At 39.6% G+C, this 18,937-nt stretch overlaps 1 protein-coding gene across 1 annotated transcript in view; it reads right to left on the reverse strand.

Annotated features, from left to right (window-relative positions):
- LOC140195711 (uncharacterized) overlaps positions 1–18,937 on the reverse strand; it is a 45,159-nt gene that overhangs the window by 1,805 nt on the left and 24,417 nt on the right. Inside the window, exons 3-6 of the mRNA XM_072254422.1 lie at positions 17,900–18,098; positions 11,034–11,195; positions 10,259–10,379; positions 5,574–5,712 (exon numbers count right to left, since the gene is read on the reverse strand). Of these exons, the coding sequence (XP_072110523.1) occupies positions 5,574–5,712; positions 10,259–10,379; positions 11,034–11,195; positions 17,900–18,098 (621 nt within the window). The remainder of the gene's footprint in view (positions 1–5,573; positions 5,713–10,258; positions 10,380–11,033; positions 11,196–17,899; positions 18,099–18,937) is intronic.

Consider the following 18,937-nt stretch of genomic DNA (forward strand, 5'->3'; position numbering starts at 1 on the left):
GTTGTTAGTTATTGTGATAGATGTAAAACTGAGACAGCTACACTCACACACGTTTTGGTCTTGTTCTATACTGGAACAGTTCTGGAAGTCAGTTTTTTCGACAATTTCTAAAGCACTTAAAATTAAATTACAACCTAACAAATTAACTGTGCTTTTTGGAATAATTCCTCAAAATATCCGTGGTATCTCTGTGTCTGACAACATGTTATTTCATTTTTTATATTGATAGCTAGGAGGGCCATTTTGTTGAAGTGGAAGGATACATCAGCTCCCACTTTGTCACAATGGTTCTCTCAATTGATGCTATGTCTTAGTTTGGAGAAAATTAGAAGTCAATCCTTTGAACTTTTATTTGATTTTGAGAAAAGATGGGGTTCATTTGCTCATTATTATCATTTGAGTTAATTGATAGATTTCCTCCACGATCTAATTGTAAATTTTTGGTATTTTTTTTCTTGCTGGCGGTTTGATGTTTATTTTTAGAAGCTTTTTGAATGACGCATGGCTCCGGGGTTGTACACCTCATGGGTTTTTCCCCCCACTTTTTCTGCTTAGTAGGGTTTTTTTTTAAATTATCACCAAAATTTTTCAATCTTTAAAATAATGTTTTTTTTTCCTTGAGACATTGTAAGTGTTGCTTACTTCGATGTACTCGTGTTATTTTTTGAATAATATAATAATAATAAAAAGATTTGAAAAGAAAAAGAGCCTAGAAGGCGTTGAGCTTACCTGAAAGCAAAGCCCTGTTGTCACCTATGTCACTTGATTTCACTTCATAAGAGGTAATAATTTGTAAGGGTGAAGTTGCAGTGAACGTGTGGAGTGGAGACGTTTAATGGTAGCAAAGGTCAACAGAGGGTAGAAGGCCTGCATGGGGTATCCAAGAGGAAGAGGAATGTTGAAGATGTGGGACGGGTTCATGTATCCATGCCCCTTTCAGGGAGTCATGGAAGTATACTCCAATATTTCTTTGTAAATACAATACCCTAGGCACATAGTATATAGCTACGGTGCCTAAGACTTTTGCACAGTACTGTGGTAATTTTATGAATTGCACTGAACTGCTGCCACAAAAAAAAACAGATTTCATGAGACTATATGTGAGTGATGATAAATCTGATTCTAATATGGGCCTCTATTGTGGACTGAGAATGGGAAGGGGGCAGGAAAAGGGGAAATCATGGTTGGGAAAAAGGGAAGGGAGAGTGGATGGAGTGGGAAGTACCAGAGAGACATTCTGTCATGATCAGTAAAACAATTGTTTGGAAACAAATGACCTTGCTTGGTGTCTCAGGGCTTGGTGCATCTGCCCCAACTCTCCCCTCTGCCCTGGCACTCCTTCTGTGCCAGCTGAGGTACCAGGTGATCCTTCATGGTCTCAATACCAGGTATGGCATTCTGCCCTCACCATTCCCAACATCCTTTGCTCCTGTGGGATTTACAAACTTGCTCGCTGCTCTACGTTGACATAGACAGTACTGTGCAAAAGTCTTAGGCATGCTAGCTTTATATACAGTATGTTCTTAAGATTTTTGCACAATTCTGTAAATCCCCCGGGACTTTGCCAAGTTTTGTGTTATCTGCAGACTTACTAATCATCCAGATCATTATAAGTACAGTGCATATATACTTACATACATACATATACACACATACACATATATAATACAAACATATATACACACATTCTAAAATCACAAGCAACAGAGTGAGGAACACCACTGATTACAAACCACCAATCAGAAAACAAGTACCCTCAGTCCTATAATTTAGATTGAAATGAAGAGGAATTTCTTCACACAGAATGTTATAAATATTAGATTTCATTTCTCCGGAGTCCATAACCACTGAGTCATTGGGTATATTCAAAGCTGAGCATAGAGCATAGAATAGTACAGCACAGTACAGGCCCTTCTGCCCACAATGTTGTGCGGACCCTCAAACCCTGCCTCCCATATAAGCCCCCACCTTAGATTCCTCCATATACCTGTCTAGTAGTCTCTTAAACTTCACTAGTGTATCTGCCTCCACCACTGACTCAGGCAGTGCATTCCACGCACCAACCACTCTCTGAGTAAAAAACCTTCCTCTAATATCCCCCTTGAACTTCCCACCCCTTAGCTTAAAGCCATGCCCTCTTGTATTGAGCAGTGGTGCCCTGGGGAAGAGGCGCTGGTTATCCACTCTATCTATTCCTCTTATTATCTTGTACACCTCTATCATGTCTCCTCTCATCCTCCTTCTCTCCAGAGAGTAAAGCCCTAGCTCCCTTAATCTCTGATCATAATTCATACTTTCTAAACCAGGCAGCATCCTGGTAAATCTCCTCTGTATCCTTTCCAATGCTTCCACATCCTTCCTATAGTGAGGTGACCAGAACTGGACACAGTACTCCAAGTGTGGCCTAACCAGAGTTTTATGGAGCTGTATCATTACATCGCGACTCTTAAACTCTATCCCTCAACTTATGAAAGCTAACACCCCATAAGCTTTCTTCACTACCCTATCCACCTGTGAGGCAACTTTCAGGGATCTGTGGACATGTACCCTGAGATCCCTCTGCTCCTCCACACTACCAAGTATTCTGCCATTTACTTTGTACTTTGCCTTGGAGTTTGTCCTTCCAAAGTGTACCACCTCACACTTCTCCGGGTTGAACTCCATCTGCTACTTCTCAGCCCATTTCTGCATCCTGTCAATGTCTCTCTGCAATCTTTGACAATCCTCTACACTATCTACAACACCACCAACCTTTGTGTCGTCTGCAAACTTGCCAACCCACCCTTCTACCCCAACACCCAGGTCGTTAATAAAAATCACGAAAAGTAGAGGTCCCAGAACAGATCCTTGTGGGACACCACTAGTCACAATCCTCCAATCTGAATGTACTCCCTCCACCACCACCCTCTGCCTTCTGCAGGCAAGCCAATTCTGAATCCACCTGGCCAAACTTTCCTGGATCCCATGCCTTCTAACTTTCTGAATAAGCCTACCGTGTGGAACCTTGTCAAATGCCTTACTAAAATCCATATAGATCACATCCACTGAACTACCCTCACCTATATGCCTGGTCACCTCCTCAAAGAACTCTATCAGGCTTGTTAGACATGATCTGCCCTTCACAAAGCCATGCTGACTGTCCCTGATCAAACCATGATTCTCTAAATGCCTATAGATCCTATCTCTAAGAATCTTTTCCAACAGCTTTCCCACCACAGACATAAGGCTCACTGGCCTATAATTACCCGGACTATTCCTACTACCTTTTTTGAACAAGGGAACAACATTCGCCTCCCTCCAATCCTCCGGTACCATTCCCGCTGACAATGAGGACATAAAGATCCTAGCCAGAGGCTCAGCAATCTCTTCTCTCGCCTCATGGAGCAGCCTGGGGAATATTCCGTCAGGCCCCGAGGACTTATCCATCCTAATGTATTTTAACAACTCCAAAACCTCCTCTCCCTTAATATCAACATGCTCCAGAACATCAACCTCACTCATATTGTCCTCACCATCATCAAGTTCCCTCTCATCGGTGAATACCGAACAGAAGTATTCATTGATATATGGGGCTGATATGTGGAGTTTTGGATAAGATTCAAGGCTTATGGGTTGTGGACAGGAGAGCGGAGGGCAATAATCACTTATGCCATGACTTTATTGAATGGCAGGGCCACGAGCTTCACAAATCTCTTACTTCATATATAAGTTCTAATCAAAACAAGAAAAATCATACATATGCCATCAGAGGATTTCTAGAAGGCCTTTGACAAGGTGCCACACATAATGCTGCTTAAGAAGACAAGAGCACATGTAATTACAGAAAAGATACAAGCACGGATAGAAGATTGGCTGACCGTCGGGAGGCAAAGAGCTGGAATAAAAGGGGCCTTTTCTGGTTGGTTGCCGGTGACAAGTGGTGTACCACAAGGGTTGGTGTTGGGACTGTTTCTTTTACCTTGTATATCAGTGATTTGGATGATGCTTTGTGCCCAAGTTTGCAGATGATACGAAGGTAAGCGGAAGGGAAGTAGTGTTGAGGAAGCAGGGAGTCTCGGAAGTATTGGACATATTGGGAGAATGGGTAAGTGGTAGAATATAACGTAGAAAAGTGTATGGGCTTGCACTTAAGTAGAAGGAATAAAGCCATAGACTACTTTCTAAATGGGGTGAAACTTCAAAAATCGGAGCTGTAAAGGGACTTTGGAGTCCTTGTGCAGGATTCTTAAAGGTTAACTTGCAGGTTGATTCAATGGAAAAGAAGGCAAATGTAATGTTAGCTTGCATTTCAAGAGGACTGGAATATAAGAGCAAAGGTGTCATGCTGAGGCTTTATACGACACTGATCAGACTATACTTAGAGTATTGTGCACAGTTTTCAGCCCCTTATCTAAGAAAAGATATGCAGGCATTGGAGATGATCCAGAGGATGTTCACGAGAATGATTCCGGGAATGAAAAGAATGACATGAGTGTGTTTGATTGCTTCTGGCCTGTACTCACTGGAGTTTAGGAGAATGTGCAGGGTCTTTTTGAAACCTACTGAATATTGAAAAGTCTGGATACAGTGGATATGCGTAATATGTTTCCTATAGTGGGCGAGTATGGGACCAGCTTCAGAATAGAGTGATCTCCATTTAGAACAGAGATGCAGCTGAATTTCTTTAGCCAGAAGATAGTGAATCAGTGAGATTCATTGCCACAGGCACCTGTGGAGAAGCCACATTAAATGAGTATATTTAAAGCAGAGGTTGATAGGTTCTTGATTAGTCAGGGTGTCAAACATTACGGGGAGAAGGCAGGAAAATGGGGTTAGGTGGAATAATAACGGAATAGCAGAGCTGACTGGGGCCAGATGGCCTAGTTCTGCTCCTATGTCTTATGGTCTATTGTCTGTAAGTACATACACCTCTTTTAAAATGGCTCTGAATATTTAATTCTTCAATCCAGCTTTTACCTACCCACCCTAACATCTTTAAGTTGGTGTCAGTTCTTATCTGACGCTGCTAATCGGAAGCATCCTGAAACGTTACAAGTACTATAAAAATCCGACTTGCTGATTTGCTTGAATCACCCTGATTTTATTGAAAAAACAAGATTAGGAGAATAAATTACTGCAGCATAATTAATATTACAACCACTTTATTTAATATAATCCAGGTATTAAGTTTCAATTGGTTTATTTTGTTATGAACAATTTTTTTAAAAAAACTTCAGAATTATGCATTTTGCAATGTGTTGTTCATGTTTCATGTATTAACAAATATAAATGTAAATTTCATGTTTGCATTTTAACATATGGATTTACATCTAAAAGTTATGTGCAGTATTTGGAAGGCAATATCATAATGGCCAAGAAATACAAGTAATAAAATTTATGTTGCTAGTGTTAATTTCAAATGTAATATAACTTTCACCACAGAGTGATCTGTCAGATAGAATGACTTATTTTTCACTATTTTTTTGCAGAAATCTTTTATAATGAGGAATAACATTTTTTCTAATTTAATAACAAGATTATATGTATAAATTTTATAATTTTATAGCTTGTGTACAAATTTTTAAAGATCTCACTTTAGAAGCTAGTTCATTTAAGTCTGCTTTATCTAGTGTTCGAATTAACTCCTCTGTTGCCTCACCAGGTTCTAGCATGGCCACACGATGATCTTGCCACCATATTAGAGCGGACTTTATTTTCTCTTCCAATGGCATCCTAAACAAAAGGAAAACAACTTCTCAGCAACAGTGTTAGTTACCTACTCCCCAATGAATAAAGCAATATTATTTCCCCTACCTCAGCCATCTATATCAAATCATACTAATTCTACTAGGTGAGAGATAATAAAGGCAACCTACTCTCTAGTCCAATATGATGAGATTTGGTTAAATGTTTTAGGTAAACAAGGCCACTAAGATGCTAAGTCATCCGGTAAAACCTTAATCTCTCCCCCTACAGTGTCTATTTTGTGGTCTTTGCTTCCCATACACTTTCAAGAAATCTATTCCATACATTGATCATGTTTTTTGTTAACTAAAATCTCTGAACATCAGTCCTATATTTATCTTGAATACACAACTCTTTATTCTACTGTCAATACTGTACTTAACTTAAGATCATATATCCTATTACATTTTGCATCCACTGAAAATGTTATACACCTTTAATAAATTAGCTCTTGTATGCATCTGTTCCAGGCTGAAAAGCACAGCTTCTTCCTTTTGCAGCTTTAGCGTCCAGGATCACCCATTTCACCTTGCCTTTGTTTTGTTTGAGGTATTCCTTTTCTTGATAATGAAAATTAGACACAATAATCTAGGTGTTATCTGAGTACTGCTCAATACAATTTGGCACAACTTTGAACTTGTACAATTCCATGTCTGTTAGTTCCAGCTTTTGTTATTTTTTTCATCAATCAAGGGGTACACTGCTTGTTTCTTTCATTGTAAGGTACTTTGCTATTTTGCTATTTTAAATATACAATTTTTTAGTCAACAACATTTTCTCTTAAATTCAGTTGTAATTCATGAATTGCTGTTCCAACTTTATTGTCCTTAAGTTTGGCATTATAGATAAATATGACAACTTTACATCCAGGTAATTTCTACAAATTAAAAAAAAAGAGAACATTCAGTATTCCCACATTGATAGAACTCCAAAGTAATTTATTTCATTTCTTACCCATTTCTAAAGTTTACTTTGAATCCCTAATATTTTCATTTGTTTACAGAATTTTGTTTGGAAATTCATTACACCTTTTGAATTGGAAACAGGTAACAAAGTAAATAAATATCAGACCAATGAAAATCATCCATGGTGGAAGTAATGAAGGTTCAGGTCAAGGGTCGCTTGGATGGGAAGGTATATACAAAGCAAGATAAAGTAAAAAAAAATGAAAGCATATTATGCACCAAATACTCAATACTGCAAAAGCCTGGAGGAATACAGTGTAAAAGTGAGTTTGGAAAGAAAATTAGTAAGGCTAACAAATGGCTTAAAAATGATATCAGTTAAAGTAAGGAAAATCCAAAAGATGTATTTGAAGTGAAATTATAAAAAAAAGTAGGAATACAAACGGGTTATCAGTGGTTAAAATGGTAATCACTGTGTGGAGATAGAATACATAGTATTAGACCTTAAGAAAGTGAGCAGAATTGGGCTATTTGACCCATCGAGTCTGCCCTGCCATTTCATCATGGCCGATCCATTTTCCTCTCAGCCCCATATGTCTTATACATAAAACATAAGCAGAATAGTACAGTCCACAATGTCTGTGTCAACCATGTGCTAAATTAATCCAATCCCATCTGTCTACATATCATCCATATACCCCATTCTGCCTTTGCTATCCTCCAATTCTTACTCCTTGGTAAATATCAGTTGTGACAAGATAAGACAGGATCTAAAAGGCATTGATTGGGAGTAACTGCTTTTGGAAAAGTCTATGTATGATATACGGAAGTTTAGTGTCAGTATGTTCTGGTATGGAGCAAGGACTAGAAGGTAAAGGAATCTAGGATGGCCCAAGAGATTCTAAATTTAGTCAGGAAGGAAAAGGAAGCATACATATAGCTCAGATTGAACTCTTGCAGAATATAAAGATAGAAGTAAAATGCTCAAGCAGGTAATTAGGAAGTCCAAAGAAGGCCATGAAATGTCCTTACCAAGAAGGATCAAGGAAAACCCCAAGTCATTTTATACCTATATTTAAGAAAAAAAGAGGGTAACTAAGGACAAGCTAGGGCCTCTCAAGGATAAAGGAGACAATTTGAGCTTGAGTCAGAACAAGTGACAGCGTTATTAAATGGAGTACTTTCAAGGAGAAGGAATTGGAGGATAGTGAAGGTAGACTGGGACAGCTAATGTGCTGTGACAGTTTAAGATTAAGGAGGAGATTATTCTGAAAACCATTAAAATGGAAAGTCCCCAAGGCATGATGGCATATATCCTGGAGTATTAAAGAAGCAAGTGAGGAGATTCTGGGGCTTTGACAAGTATCTTAGTGTCCTCAATAGCAACAGGCAAAGTCTCAGAGGATTAGAGAATAGAAAATGTTGTTAAGAAGGGAAATAAGAATAATCCAGGTAACTGTAGGCCAGTGAGCTTCATGTCAGTGGTTATAGGGGGAGGATACTGAGGGATAGAATTTAAGCACACTTTGAAAAGCAAGGCATTGTGCAGGTAGGTGATGCCTATCAAAGGAGCTAGTTGTCAAAGGTAAAACAGTGGAATTACATACATGGTCTTTAATAAGGCATTTGATAAAGTCCCCCATGGTTGGTTGATTCAGAAGATAAAGATGCATATGCATTCAGAACTAGCCTGCCTATAGAAGATGGAAGTAGGGGTAGAAGGTTATCATTTTGGCTAAAGGTCCTTAGCCAAGTGAGGAGGAGGAGCTTAGGAGGATTAATGGCACCTAACGGCGACTCCTTTGCTTGCATCTTCGGATACAGATACAGCTCTATTTCCATCCTTAATATCTCTATTTTACCTTTCAGGGTTCTTTTGAAGAACCTGCCCTGGAGTTACACGCTGACTTTGGTTCTTTGTGGGAATGGGACCTGCTCTCAGGGTTTCATGACTGGCCATTATTCAATGTGCCAAGCATGCAGCCTAAGAGATAAGCTCGCCTTCGGAGTTCCAGGATCTCACAGCTCTGGAGACGGGTGGACCGAGGGTCGGGTCTCTGCAGGAATCCGGGGTGTTGTGGGAGACGGAAGATCTTTGGCTGTGTGCCCAGAGACCCGAGTTCATTGGGCACAGAGCTCAGAAAAAGTGATGCAACAGACTTTTAATATCGTAAATCAGCCAGTTGTTTGTTAAGCCTCTCCTCCTGCTGTGAAATGGAGACCTCTTTCTCCCTTATTAGGGAGAGAGAGAGCCTGTGGTATGTCGAATTACCAGGTGAACAAATAGTCTTTGGGGTACTGTAAGTCTGCGTCTTTACTGATGCTTTGCTGCACACGAGTGCTCGATGGTGGGTGCCGATGCTTTTTTTTTTGCTGGTGGGGGAGGGATGATCGTTGCTTTGCTGCTGCTTATGTGTGGAGGGGGAGCTGGGGGGGGGCTTTGGGGTTCTAACATTTAACTGTCATTCATTCCTTGGGGGCACTCTTCTGTTTTCGTGGATGGTTGTAGAGAAAGAGTATTTCAGGATGTGCATTGTATACATTTCTCTGACATTAAATGTACCTTTGAAATCAATGGTGTTTTGCAAGTATCGGTGTTTGTGATATATATCAATGATTTGGATGAAAGTGTAGATGGGTAGGTTAGCAAGTCTGCTGATGACACCAAGAATGGTGGAGTGTGAACAGCGGGATATAAATCAGTTACAGATATGGGCAGAGAAGTGGCAGATGGAGTTTAATCTGGGCAAGTGTGAGGTGTGGCACTTAGAGAGGTCAAATGAAATGAGAAAGTATACAGTTAATGGTAGACACCTTAATAGCATTGAGGTACGGAGGTACTTGAGTCCATGTCTATAGTTTATTGAAGGTGGCTACACAAGTAGATAAACCGGTAAAGGAGGCACATGGCATGCTTGCTTCATTGATAGGGGCATTGAGTATGAGAATAAAGAATTCATACTACAGCTATATAAAAGTTTAGTCAGACTGCACTTGGGATATTGCATGCAGTTCTGATTGTCCCATTATGGAAAGGATGTGGAGACAGTGGAGAGGGTGCAGAAGGACGTTTACCAGGATGCTGCCTGGATTAGGGATGTGAGCTATAAAGAAAGGTTGGTCAAAATGACAAATTTGGGTTGTTATCCCTTGAGTGTCAGAGGCTGACAGGAGACCTGAAAGAGTTTTTTTTTAAATTATGAGAACCATAATTATGAGAACCTTAGCTAGAATAGACAGAATATTTCCCCATGAAAGAAACATCAAACAATAGAGTACATGTTTTTAAGGTTAGTGGAAGGGGGAATGGTTTAAAAGTGAGCTTTTTATGCAGAGAATGGTAGGCGCCTAGAATATATTACCAGGGATTGTAGCAGAAGCAGGCAATTTGGTAGTGTTTAAGATGCTTTTAGACAGCACAGGAATATGAAGGGAATGGAGAAGTAGGGATGATACACAAGAGGAGTACATTTAGTATAAATTGTCATCAATATTGGAACAATATCGTGGGTCGAATTGCCTGTCAGGTGCTGTACTATTCTACATTCTAATTTCCTCCTAAGTCTAATGTCTCATCAGAATTTTCCCATAGAGTGCCAATTTTTTTTTAGAAAGTCAAAAGGACAAACCTTAATTTTCCAAGTGAAGTAATATCACTGGAAGGTAGACGAAGCTTTTTACAGAAATGTTCAAAACCTTCAGCAGGGATGCTTTTGGGTATTAATTGTAAAGTTTTCTCCAGAAAGATTTCTAAATTAAAGGAGTTAATAAAACAAAGTAAGACAGTTATTACTGGAAACACTCAGCAGGTCAGACAGGATCTGTTGCAAATTGAGATTTAAGCATTTCAGGTTGGAAACCCTTTGTCAAAACTGAGTAAAAGATAAACTGGTAGATTAAGTTACAGAGAAGGTGCTGGTAGGGAGTTGATTATCTGGAAATTTCTGTGATAGGTCAGATCAAATATGTTAGTGAGATCAGTTAGAGGGTGATTACACTTCTTGGTCTGTGTTATTCTTTGCTAATGGGAGGACCTCGGGGCATGCCCAACACATCAGGCTGTATTAGTACAGGCAGGGAGAAAATTTGAGCCAATATCACATACAAATGACCAACTCCAAGGCAGAAACGGGAAGTGAGTTATCTAAAGTTGGAGAACTCACTATTGAGTCTGGAAAGCTACAAAGTGCCCCAGAGTAGATGAGAAGGTGTTATTCCTGAAGCTTACACTGGGCCTTATTCAGGAGATATTGCAGACTTAGTTCAGAGTGGGATTTAGAATTAACATAATACCGATTGAATTAAAGAACCTCCGAACCTTAGTCATAAAATTAGATTTTGCATTATTACTAATCACCAGATAAAAATTGTTGCTTGATACATTATTCAACATTATATACTTACTGTCCTTGGCATATGCATATTTCAAATACTGCTCTATTTCAATGCGTTTCCCCCCTTCACAAACCAGCTTTGGAGGCCTTACTAGCAAATTTTCCTTCAAGTCTATCTCTTCTAGAGACTGTAGCTGTCCAAAATCACTTGGAAGTGATGATAATTTATTTCCTAAAGTAAGATAAAAGAAGCATTTTCACACATAAAAATGGTGTCTGCCTACTTTAATGAATTATAGTAAACACACTAAAAGGTTTCATTATTTGAGAATATTATGCTGAAATCATGAGAAAGTGAGGCAAATTTTACCCAGTAGTAGCTAATTCCAGGATGGTAAGCATATGCAAAGAGCAGCATGGAACCACTTAAGTAGTTTTTTTTTATTAGGGAATACCAGGTAAATTTTGAACAGGAACAAAAAGATTTTGCCTGCAACAGGTATAGAGATGCAAATTAAATTTTAAGGGGCTTGGTGTGACCATTATTCTTTATATACAATGCAGCTTCTTTCTCATCACTCACAACACGCTGGAGGAACTCAGCATCCGTGGAAAAGATTGGTCGACAATTATTTTGTGTTTAAGCTTCTTTCTCATAATTGGGTTATGTATCAACTATTAAGATGTATCTAAACTTAATACATATATTTATTATGCTATTTCTGGGAAATATTAAATGAGCAATTTTAACCCAAATGCTTGTAGTTGAATAGAATTCCCTGTATACAGCTTTCAAGATTACACATATTTTTCTGATCTTATCAATCGTTACCACATACGGATTCCAACTAAATATTTGGTACTTGACAGAAAAGGACTTAAGAAGAATATCATGATTCAAAAGAATTGTAGCACCATAAGAGAATGATTCATAGCCACAATTATTGTAGCTATATGTTTGACACAAATTAATAGTCTTTTCTTCTTTGAGGTTTAGTGCCTTTAAAAGCTCCTAATTTACCACTGAAGTTGTAACATCAGTATTAATTCTGCATATCTTCTAACAGTTATTAACAGCCTAGCATGCCATCATGTGGATTCCTTGCAATTTACAGATTCTATCTTGAGAGACGAAAGCCTTAGAACTCATATGTCTATACTAGCCGACTCACATGATGACCACTCCAAAACTGGCCTCCAGGACCTCAGCTCTTCTCACTGAAGTCTCTTGAGCAAAAGCCTCAGTTCCCCACTCTAACTCTGGTTGCTCTGCTTAAACTTAACTGTTCATCCCAAAGAAGAAGACACATTCTAAAGGGACGATGAGGCAACTGTGGCTGACGAGGGAGTCAAAGATAGCATTAAAGTAAAAAAGGGGGCAAAAACACAAGAGGTTTTGCAGATGATGGAAATCTTGAACAACACACACAAAGTGGTAGAACAACTCAGAGGTCAGGCAGCATCTATGGTGGGAAATGAACAGACAATGTCTTGGGCTAAGACCCTTCATCAGGATTGTAAAGTAAGGATAGGAAGTTGGGGAGTACAAGTTGGCAGGTGATAGGTGAAACGAGGTGGGAGAGAAAGTGGGTGGGTGGGGGAGGGGAATGAAGCAAGAAGTTGGGAGGTGATAGGTGGAAGAGGTGAATAAGACCTTAAGACATAGGAGCAGAATTAGGCCATTTGACCCTTCAAGTCTGCTCCACCATTCAATCATGACTGATCCTATTTTCCCCTCCTCAACCCCATTCCCTGGCCTTCTCCTTATAATATTTGATACCATGTTTAATCAAGAACCTATCAATCTCTGCCTTCAATACACCCAACAACCTGGCCTCCACAGCTGCCTGTGGTAACAAATTCCACAAATTCACCACCCTCTGGCTAAAGAAGTTTCTCCTCAACTCTGTTTTAAATGGACACCCCTCTATCGTTAGGCTGTGCCCTCTTGTCCTAGACTTCCTCACCATGGGAAACATCCTTTCCCCATCTTCTCAGTCCTGGCCATTCACTGTTCAAAAGGTTTCAATGAGATCCCCCCTCATCCTTCTAAATTCCAGCGAGTACAGACCCAGAACCATCAAATGTTTCTCGTATGATAACCCCTTCATTCCCAAAATCATCCTTGTGAACTGCCTCTGAACCCTCTCCAACGCCAACACATCTTTTCTTAGATGAGGAGCCCAAAACTATTCATAATACTTAAGGCGAGGCCTCACTAGTGCCTTATAAAGCTTCAGCATCACATCCCCGCTCTGGCATTCAAGACCTCTTGAAATGAATGCTAACATTGCATTTGTCTTCCTCACCACTGACTCAACCTGGAAGTTAACCTTCAGGGTGTTCTTCACAAGGACTCCCAAGTCCCTTTGCATCTCAGATTTTTGGATTTTCTCCCCATTTAGAAAATAGTCTGCACGTTTATTTTTACTACTAAAGTGCACAATCATGCATTTTCCAGCATTGTATTTCATTTGCCACTTTCTTGCCCATTCTCCTAATCTGCCTAAGTCCTTCTGCAGCCTACCTGTTTCCTCAACACTACCTACCCCTCCACCAATCTTCATATCATTTGCAAACCTGGCAACAAAGCCATCTATTCCATCATCTAAATCATTGATATACAACATGAAACAAGTGGTCCCAACACTCACCTCTGCAGAACACCACTAGTCACTAGCAGCCAACCAGACAAGCATCCTTCTATTCCCACTCGCTGCCTCCTACCAATCAGCCAAAGCTCTAACCATGTTAGTTATGAAGGACTGAAGAAAAACAATGGGCCATGGAAGAAAGGGAAGGAGGGGCACCAGAGACAGATGATGGCTGGTGACGAGAAAAGAATGAGTGAGAAGGAACCAGAATGGAGAATTGAAAAAGAGAGAAGGGGAAGGGGAAGAAGTTACTGGAACTTTGAGAAATAGAAATTCATGCCATCAGGTTGGAGAATACCCAGACAGAATATGAGGTGTTGCTCCTCCAGCCTTAGTGTGGCCTCATGATGGCGGTAGAGGAGGCCATGGAAGACATGTAATGGAAAGTTGAATTGAAATAGATGGTCACTAGAAAATCCCACTGTTGTTGCAGACAGAGCAAAGGTGCTCAACAAAGCAGTCCCCCAATCTATGTCAGGTCACACTGATGTGGAAGAGGCTGCGCTGGATGCAGTAGATGACCTTAACAGACTCACAAATGAAGTTGGGGCCTTGAGGCCCTTAAGGGAGGTGGTGCATCGCAATTTGTGTAGAGGGCGTACAATATAGCAAAAATTAATGGGAAGGTAGAAGATTGGGAAGCTTTTAAAAGACAACAGAAGGCAGCTAAAAAGTCAAGGAGAGAAAAAATAAAATATGAAGGTAAGCTTGCCGATAGTATAAAGGAGGGTACCAAAAGATTTTTCAGATATATGAAGAGTGAAAGAGAGGCAATAGGGGTCATCAGGTCACTGGAAAGTGATGCTAGAGACACAGTAATAGAGGACAAAGAAATGGTGGACAAACTTAGTAAGTATTTTGCGTCAGTCTTCACTATTGAAGGCACTAGCAGAATGCCAGAAATTCAAGAGTATCGGGGGGGGGGGAGGGGGGCAGGTGGTGTGATGTTGCTATCACTAAGGAGAAGGTGCTTGGGAAGCTGAAAGATCTGAAGGTAGATAAATCACCTGGACCAGATGGACCACATCCCACGGATCTGAAAGAAGTAGGTGAAGAGATTGCGGAGGCATCAGTAGTGACCCTCCAAGAATTACTAGATTCTGGAATGATTCCAGTGGACTAGAAAATCACAAATGTCGCTCCACTCTTTAAAAAGGGAACGAGACAAAATACACAAAATTATAAGACAATTAGTTTGACTTCAGTGGTTGACAAGATGTTAGAGTCCATTATTAAGGATGAAGCTTTGGGATACTTGGAGGCAGAGCATAAATAGGCTGAACTCAGCATGGTTTTCATAAGGGGAAATCTAGCCTGACAAATCTGTTGTAATTCTTTGAGGAAATAACAGGCAGCTTAGAAATGGATGTTTACCTGGATTTTCAAAAGGCTTCTGACAAGATGCTGCACATGAGGCTGCTAAACAAGAACCTATGGTATTTCAAGAAAGATACTAGCATAGACAGAAGATTGGCTGACTACTAGAAGGCAAACAGTGGAAGGGGGAATTTTCTGGTTGGCTGCTAGTTACTAGTGGTCTACCACTAGCGTTTGTTATCTGTCAATGATCTGGATGATGGAATTGATGTGTTTGTGGCTAAGTTTGCAGATGATACAGAGACATGCAAAGGGCAGGTAACACTGAGGAAGCAGGGAGTCTGCAGAAGGACAGATGTATTAGGACAACGAGCAAAGAAGTGGCAGATGGAATATATTGAAGGGAAGTATATGGTTATGTACTTTGGTAGAAGGGATAAAGGCATTGACTATTTTCTAAAGGAGGAGCGATTTCAGAATTTGGATGTGCAAAGGGATTTGGGAGTTCTAGTGCAGGATTCCCTATATGTTAATTTGGAGGTTGAGTTGGTAGTAAGGAAGGCAAATGCAATGACATTGGAAAGCGTTCAGTTTGAGAGGTCTAGAATATAAAAGCAAGGATGTAATGCTCATTGGTCAGATCACATTTAGAATATTGTGAGCAGTTTTGAGCCCCATATGTAAGAAACAATGTGCTGGTATTTGGAGAGGATTCAGAGGAGGTTTACGAGAATGATCTTGGGAATAAAACCATTAATGTATGAGCAGTGTTTGATGGTTCTGGACCTGTATTCACATGAGTTTAGAAGAATGAGTAGGGATCTTATTGAACCTACTAAACATTGAAAGGCCTAGATAGAGTAGACATGGAATGGGTGTTTCCAATAGTGGAAGAGACCTAGGGCCAGGGCACAGCCTCAGAGTAAGAGGACCTCCTTTTAGAACAGAGATGTTGGAATTTCTTACGCCAGATAAGTTTGTGGAATTCATTGCTACATGCAGCTATAGCATGTAGGGCAAGTTAATGGGGATATTTAAAGTGGATATGGATAGGTTTTTGATGAGCAAGGATGTCAAAGGTTGCGGGGATAAGGCAGGAGAATGGGGTCGAGGGGCAAAATAAATCAGTGATCAAATGGCAGACTCAATGGGCTGAATGGCCTAATTCTGCTCCTATGTCTTATGGACTTCAGTAAGGCCTTTGATCAGGTTCCACGTGGTAGGTTGCGATGGAAAGTTAGATTACATGGATCCAGAGTGAGCTAGCTAATTGGATACAGAATTTTCTTGATGGTAGGAAGCAAGATGGTGAAGGTTACTTTAAGGGTTGGAAGCCTATGATCAGTGGTGTTCCCCAGGGTTTGCTGCTAGGTCCATTGCTGTTTGTCATCTATATCAATGATTTAGTCTTGGTTAGTACGAATGTTTGCAGATGTCATTAAAATAAATGGTTTCAGTGACAGTGAAGATGGCCATCAGGGTTTACAGAAGAACCTTGATCAGCTGGGTAAACTGGCCAAGCAAAGGAAAATGGAATTAAATTTGGATGGGCAAGGTATTGCATTTTGGGAAGACAAATGAGGTAGGAATTTCTCTATGAACAGTCTGACCCTGGGAGTGCCGTAGAAAGAGGGACCCAGGAATAAACCAGGTAGTGAAGTAGGCTTTTGGCAGGGTGGTCTTCATCAGTCAGGGCATTTGAGTACAAAGGTTGGGATATTATGTTGCAGTTGTAGAAGATGTTGGTGAGGCCACATTTGGAATATTGTGTTGTTTTGATAGCTCTGCTATAGAAAAGAGTTCTGAGGAGATTTATGATGATGTTGCAGGACTCAAAGGACTAAGTTATGGAGAGAGCTTGAGAACATTGGGACATCTTTTAGTCAAACGTAGAAGAATGAATGATGATCTTATAGAGGTGTATAAAATTATGAGAGGCATTCATAGAGTAAATGCACATACCTTTTTCCCGGACTGGGGAATCAATAACTAGAGAGCATACATTTAAGGTGAAAGGGAAGAGGTTTAATAGGAACCTGAGGTGCAACTTTTTAACACAAAGAGTGATCAGTATATGGAATGAGCTGCCAGAGGGAGTGGTTGAGGCAGCTACATTGTTCATTATGTGCTGTGTCGTATGACATAGGCGTTCATCGTCTTTCCATGACCATAATTGTTCTTGGCAAAAGGTACATTGACTACATTTAAAAAGTACCAGGATAGGTACATGAATAGAAAAGGTAAGACCTGGGCCAAATGCAGGCAAACTGAAATAGCTTCAGTGAGAATTTTGGTTAATATGGAACAGATGGGCTGAAAGTTAGGCTGTATGACTATAACTACAGAGAATTATTCCTGACACCAGAGTCTTCAGTCTGTCATTGTTTTCCCTCAAAGTGCAGAGAACGGCTTGAATTTCAGTCAGCAATGAAATTACGTAACTTGCTGCTCACCTCAGGGAATGGTGCCCTTAATGACTTAGAAATCTCTGTGGTGTGGATTTTCTTTCTTAATAAAGCATCTTGTTTATAGCATTATTACAATAGTGAAAGTAGTTCAAAATACCCAAAGTCATAGAATCATAGAAAAATACAGCACAGAAACAGGCTATTTTATCTGTGCCAAAATCCTCATAAGCATATTCATGTTCTAAGTTTATTCTGGTGTGCAGGTGAAAGCCACCATCCAGCAGTTCCTGTAGATGTGCAGGAAGTGCAGAATGAATGACAACACTTCTGGATTTTTGCATTCAATGGTCCATCATAGCTTTACAGTGTAATAATGATGGAGGCTAGCTATTCCCATCATCAGTCTTAAACTGCACTTCTCAGTAATATGGCTAACCAAATTATTTTCAAAAGGAATCAATTATCCTTTAATTGCATATACCACACTGCCACCTGCATACTACTACAGGTAACATTGCCTTCTATTTGACCCCACTGCATTTATAAAGTAATCTCACCTCGAATGTTGATGCATTTAAGTTTGACAAGTTCTGTCAGGGATTTGGGGAGATAGGTTATACTATTATATGCAGCTACAAGTTTTTTCAAGTTCTTCATCTCTCCAATCCTGGCTGGAATGGCTTTCAGTGCATTGTTTGATATGTCAAGTTCTTTTAAATTTGTCAAATTACATAGCTCATCGGGTAAGTCTCTTATCTGTGAAAGGAAAAGATAACACGGGAAAAAGAGGAATTAATGTGTTTTCTGTTATTTTATTCCCCCAAAGCAATCCCATACTACTTATGCATGCCAGGATTAGTTAACACCCAAAGTGTTAACAAGAATAATTTCTCCCACATGGTTTTCTTTATCTGTAAGTTTTTGAACAACAATAAAATAATTCTGGATAAGGCATTGCCACAAAACATTGTACTTCTATGTATGCAATGTCTTAAGCTGGATTCACCACTTTTAACTGCATACCTGGATTTAAGTAATTCTCAAATTAGTTACGATTGCCCAAATTTTGTAGGAATGCCTTGGTGAAACTACTAATTTTGCACATGACTTCAAGTTACTGAGAACATCTCCAGAGAACAAATTACAGCAAATGCACACAATTTACAATGCAAAACTTGTATATCAAAGTTAACACTTGCATTTCCATTTTAATCAAATGAAAGGAAAGGTACTTCAGAACAGACCATCCCTCCCTTTCTGGATCTCCTCCACCAAGAACTCAATAGAAACATAGAAAAACTACAGCTGATGCCACCAAACTTATAAAATGGCTTCTCCCTCTACTGTCAATATATCAAAGGCTCTTTGAACAATTATTTTTAATTATTGTCTATTATGCAATATCCTTACCTTCACACCATCCAGCTGACTAATTATCAGTGTTTCCAGTGTTGTCAGATTACATATTTCAATTGGAAAAAAATCAAAATAATTATTAGAAAAATTAAGCTCCATAATCTGCTCTAGTTTTAAAATATTCTTTGGAAGATATTTAATTTTGTTGTTCGATATGTCAAGTACTTTCAGATTAGCTA

The sequence above is a fragment of the Mobula birostris genome, chromosome 3, assembly GCF_030028105.1.
Source record: "Mobula birostris isolate sMobBir1 chromosome 3, sMobBir1.hap1, whole genome shotgun sequence".
Classification (NCBI taxonomy): Eukaryota; Metazoa; Chordata; class Chondrichthyes; order Myliobatiformes; family Myliobatidae; genus Mobula; species Mobula birostris.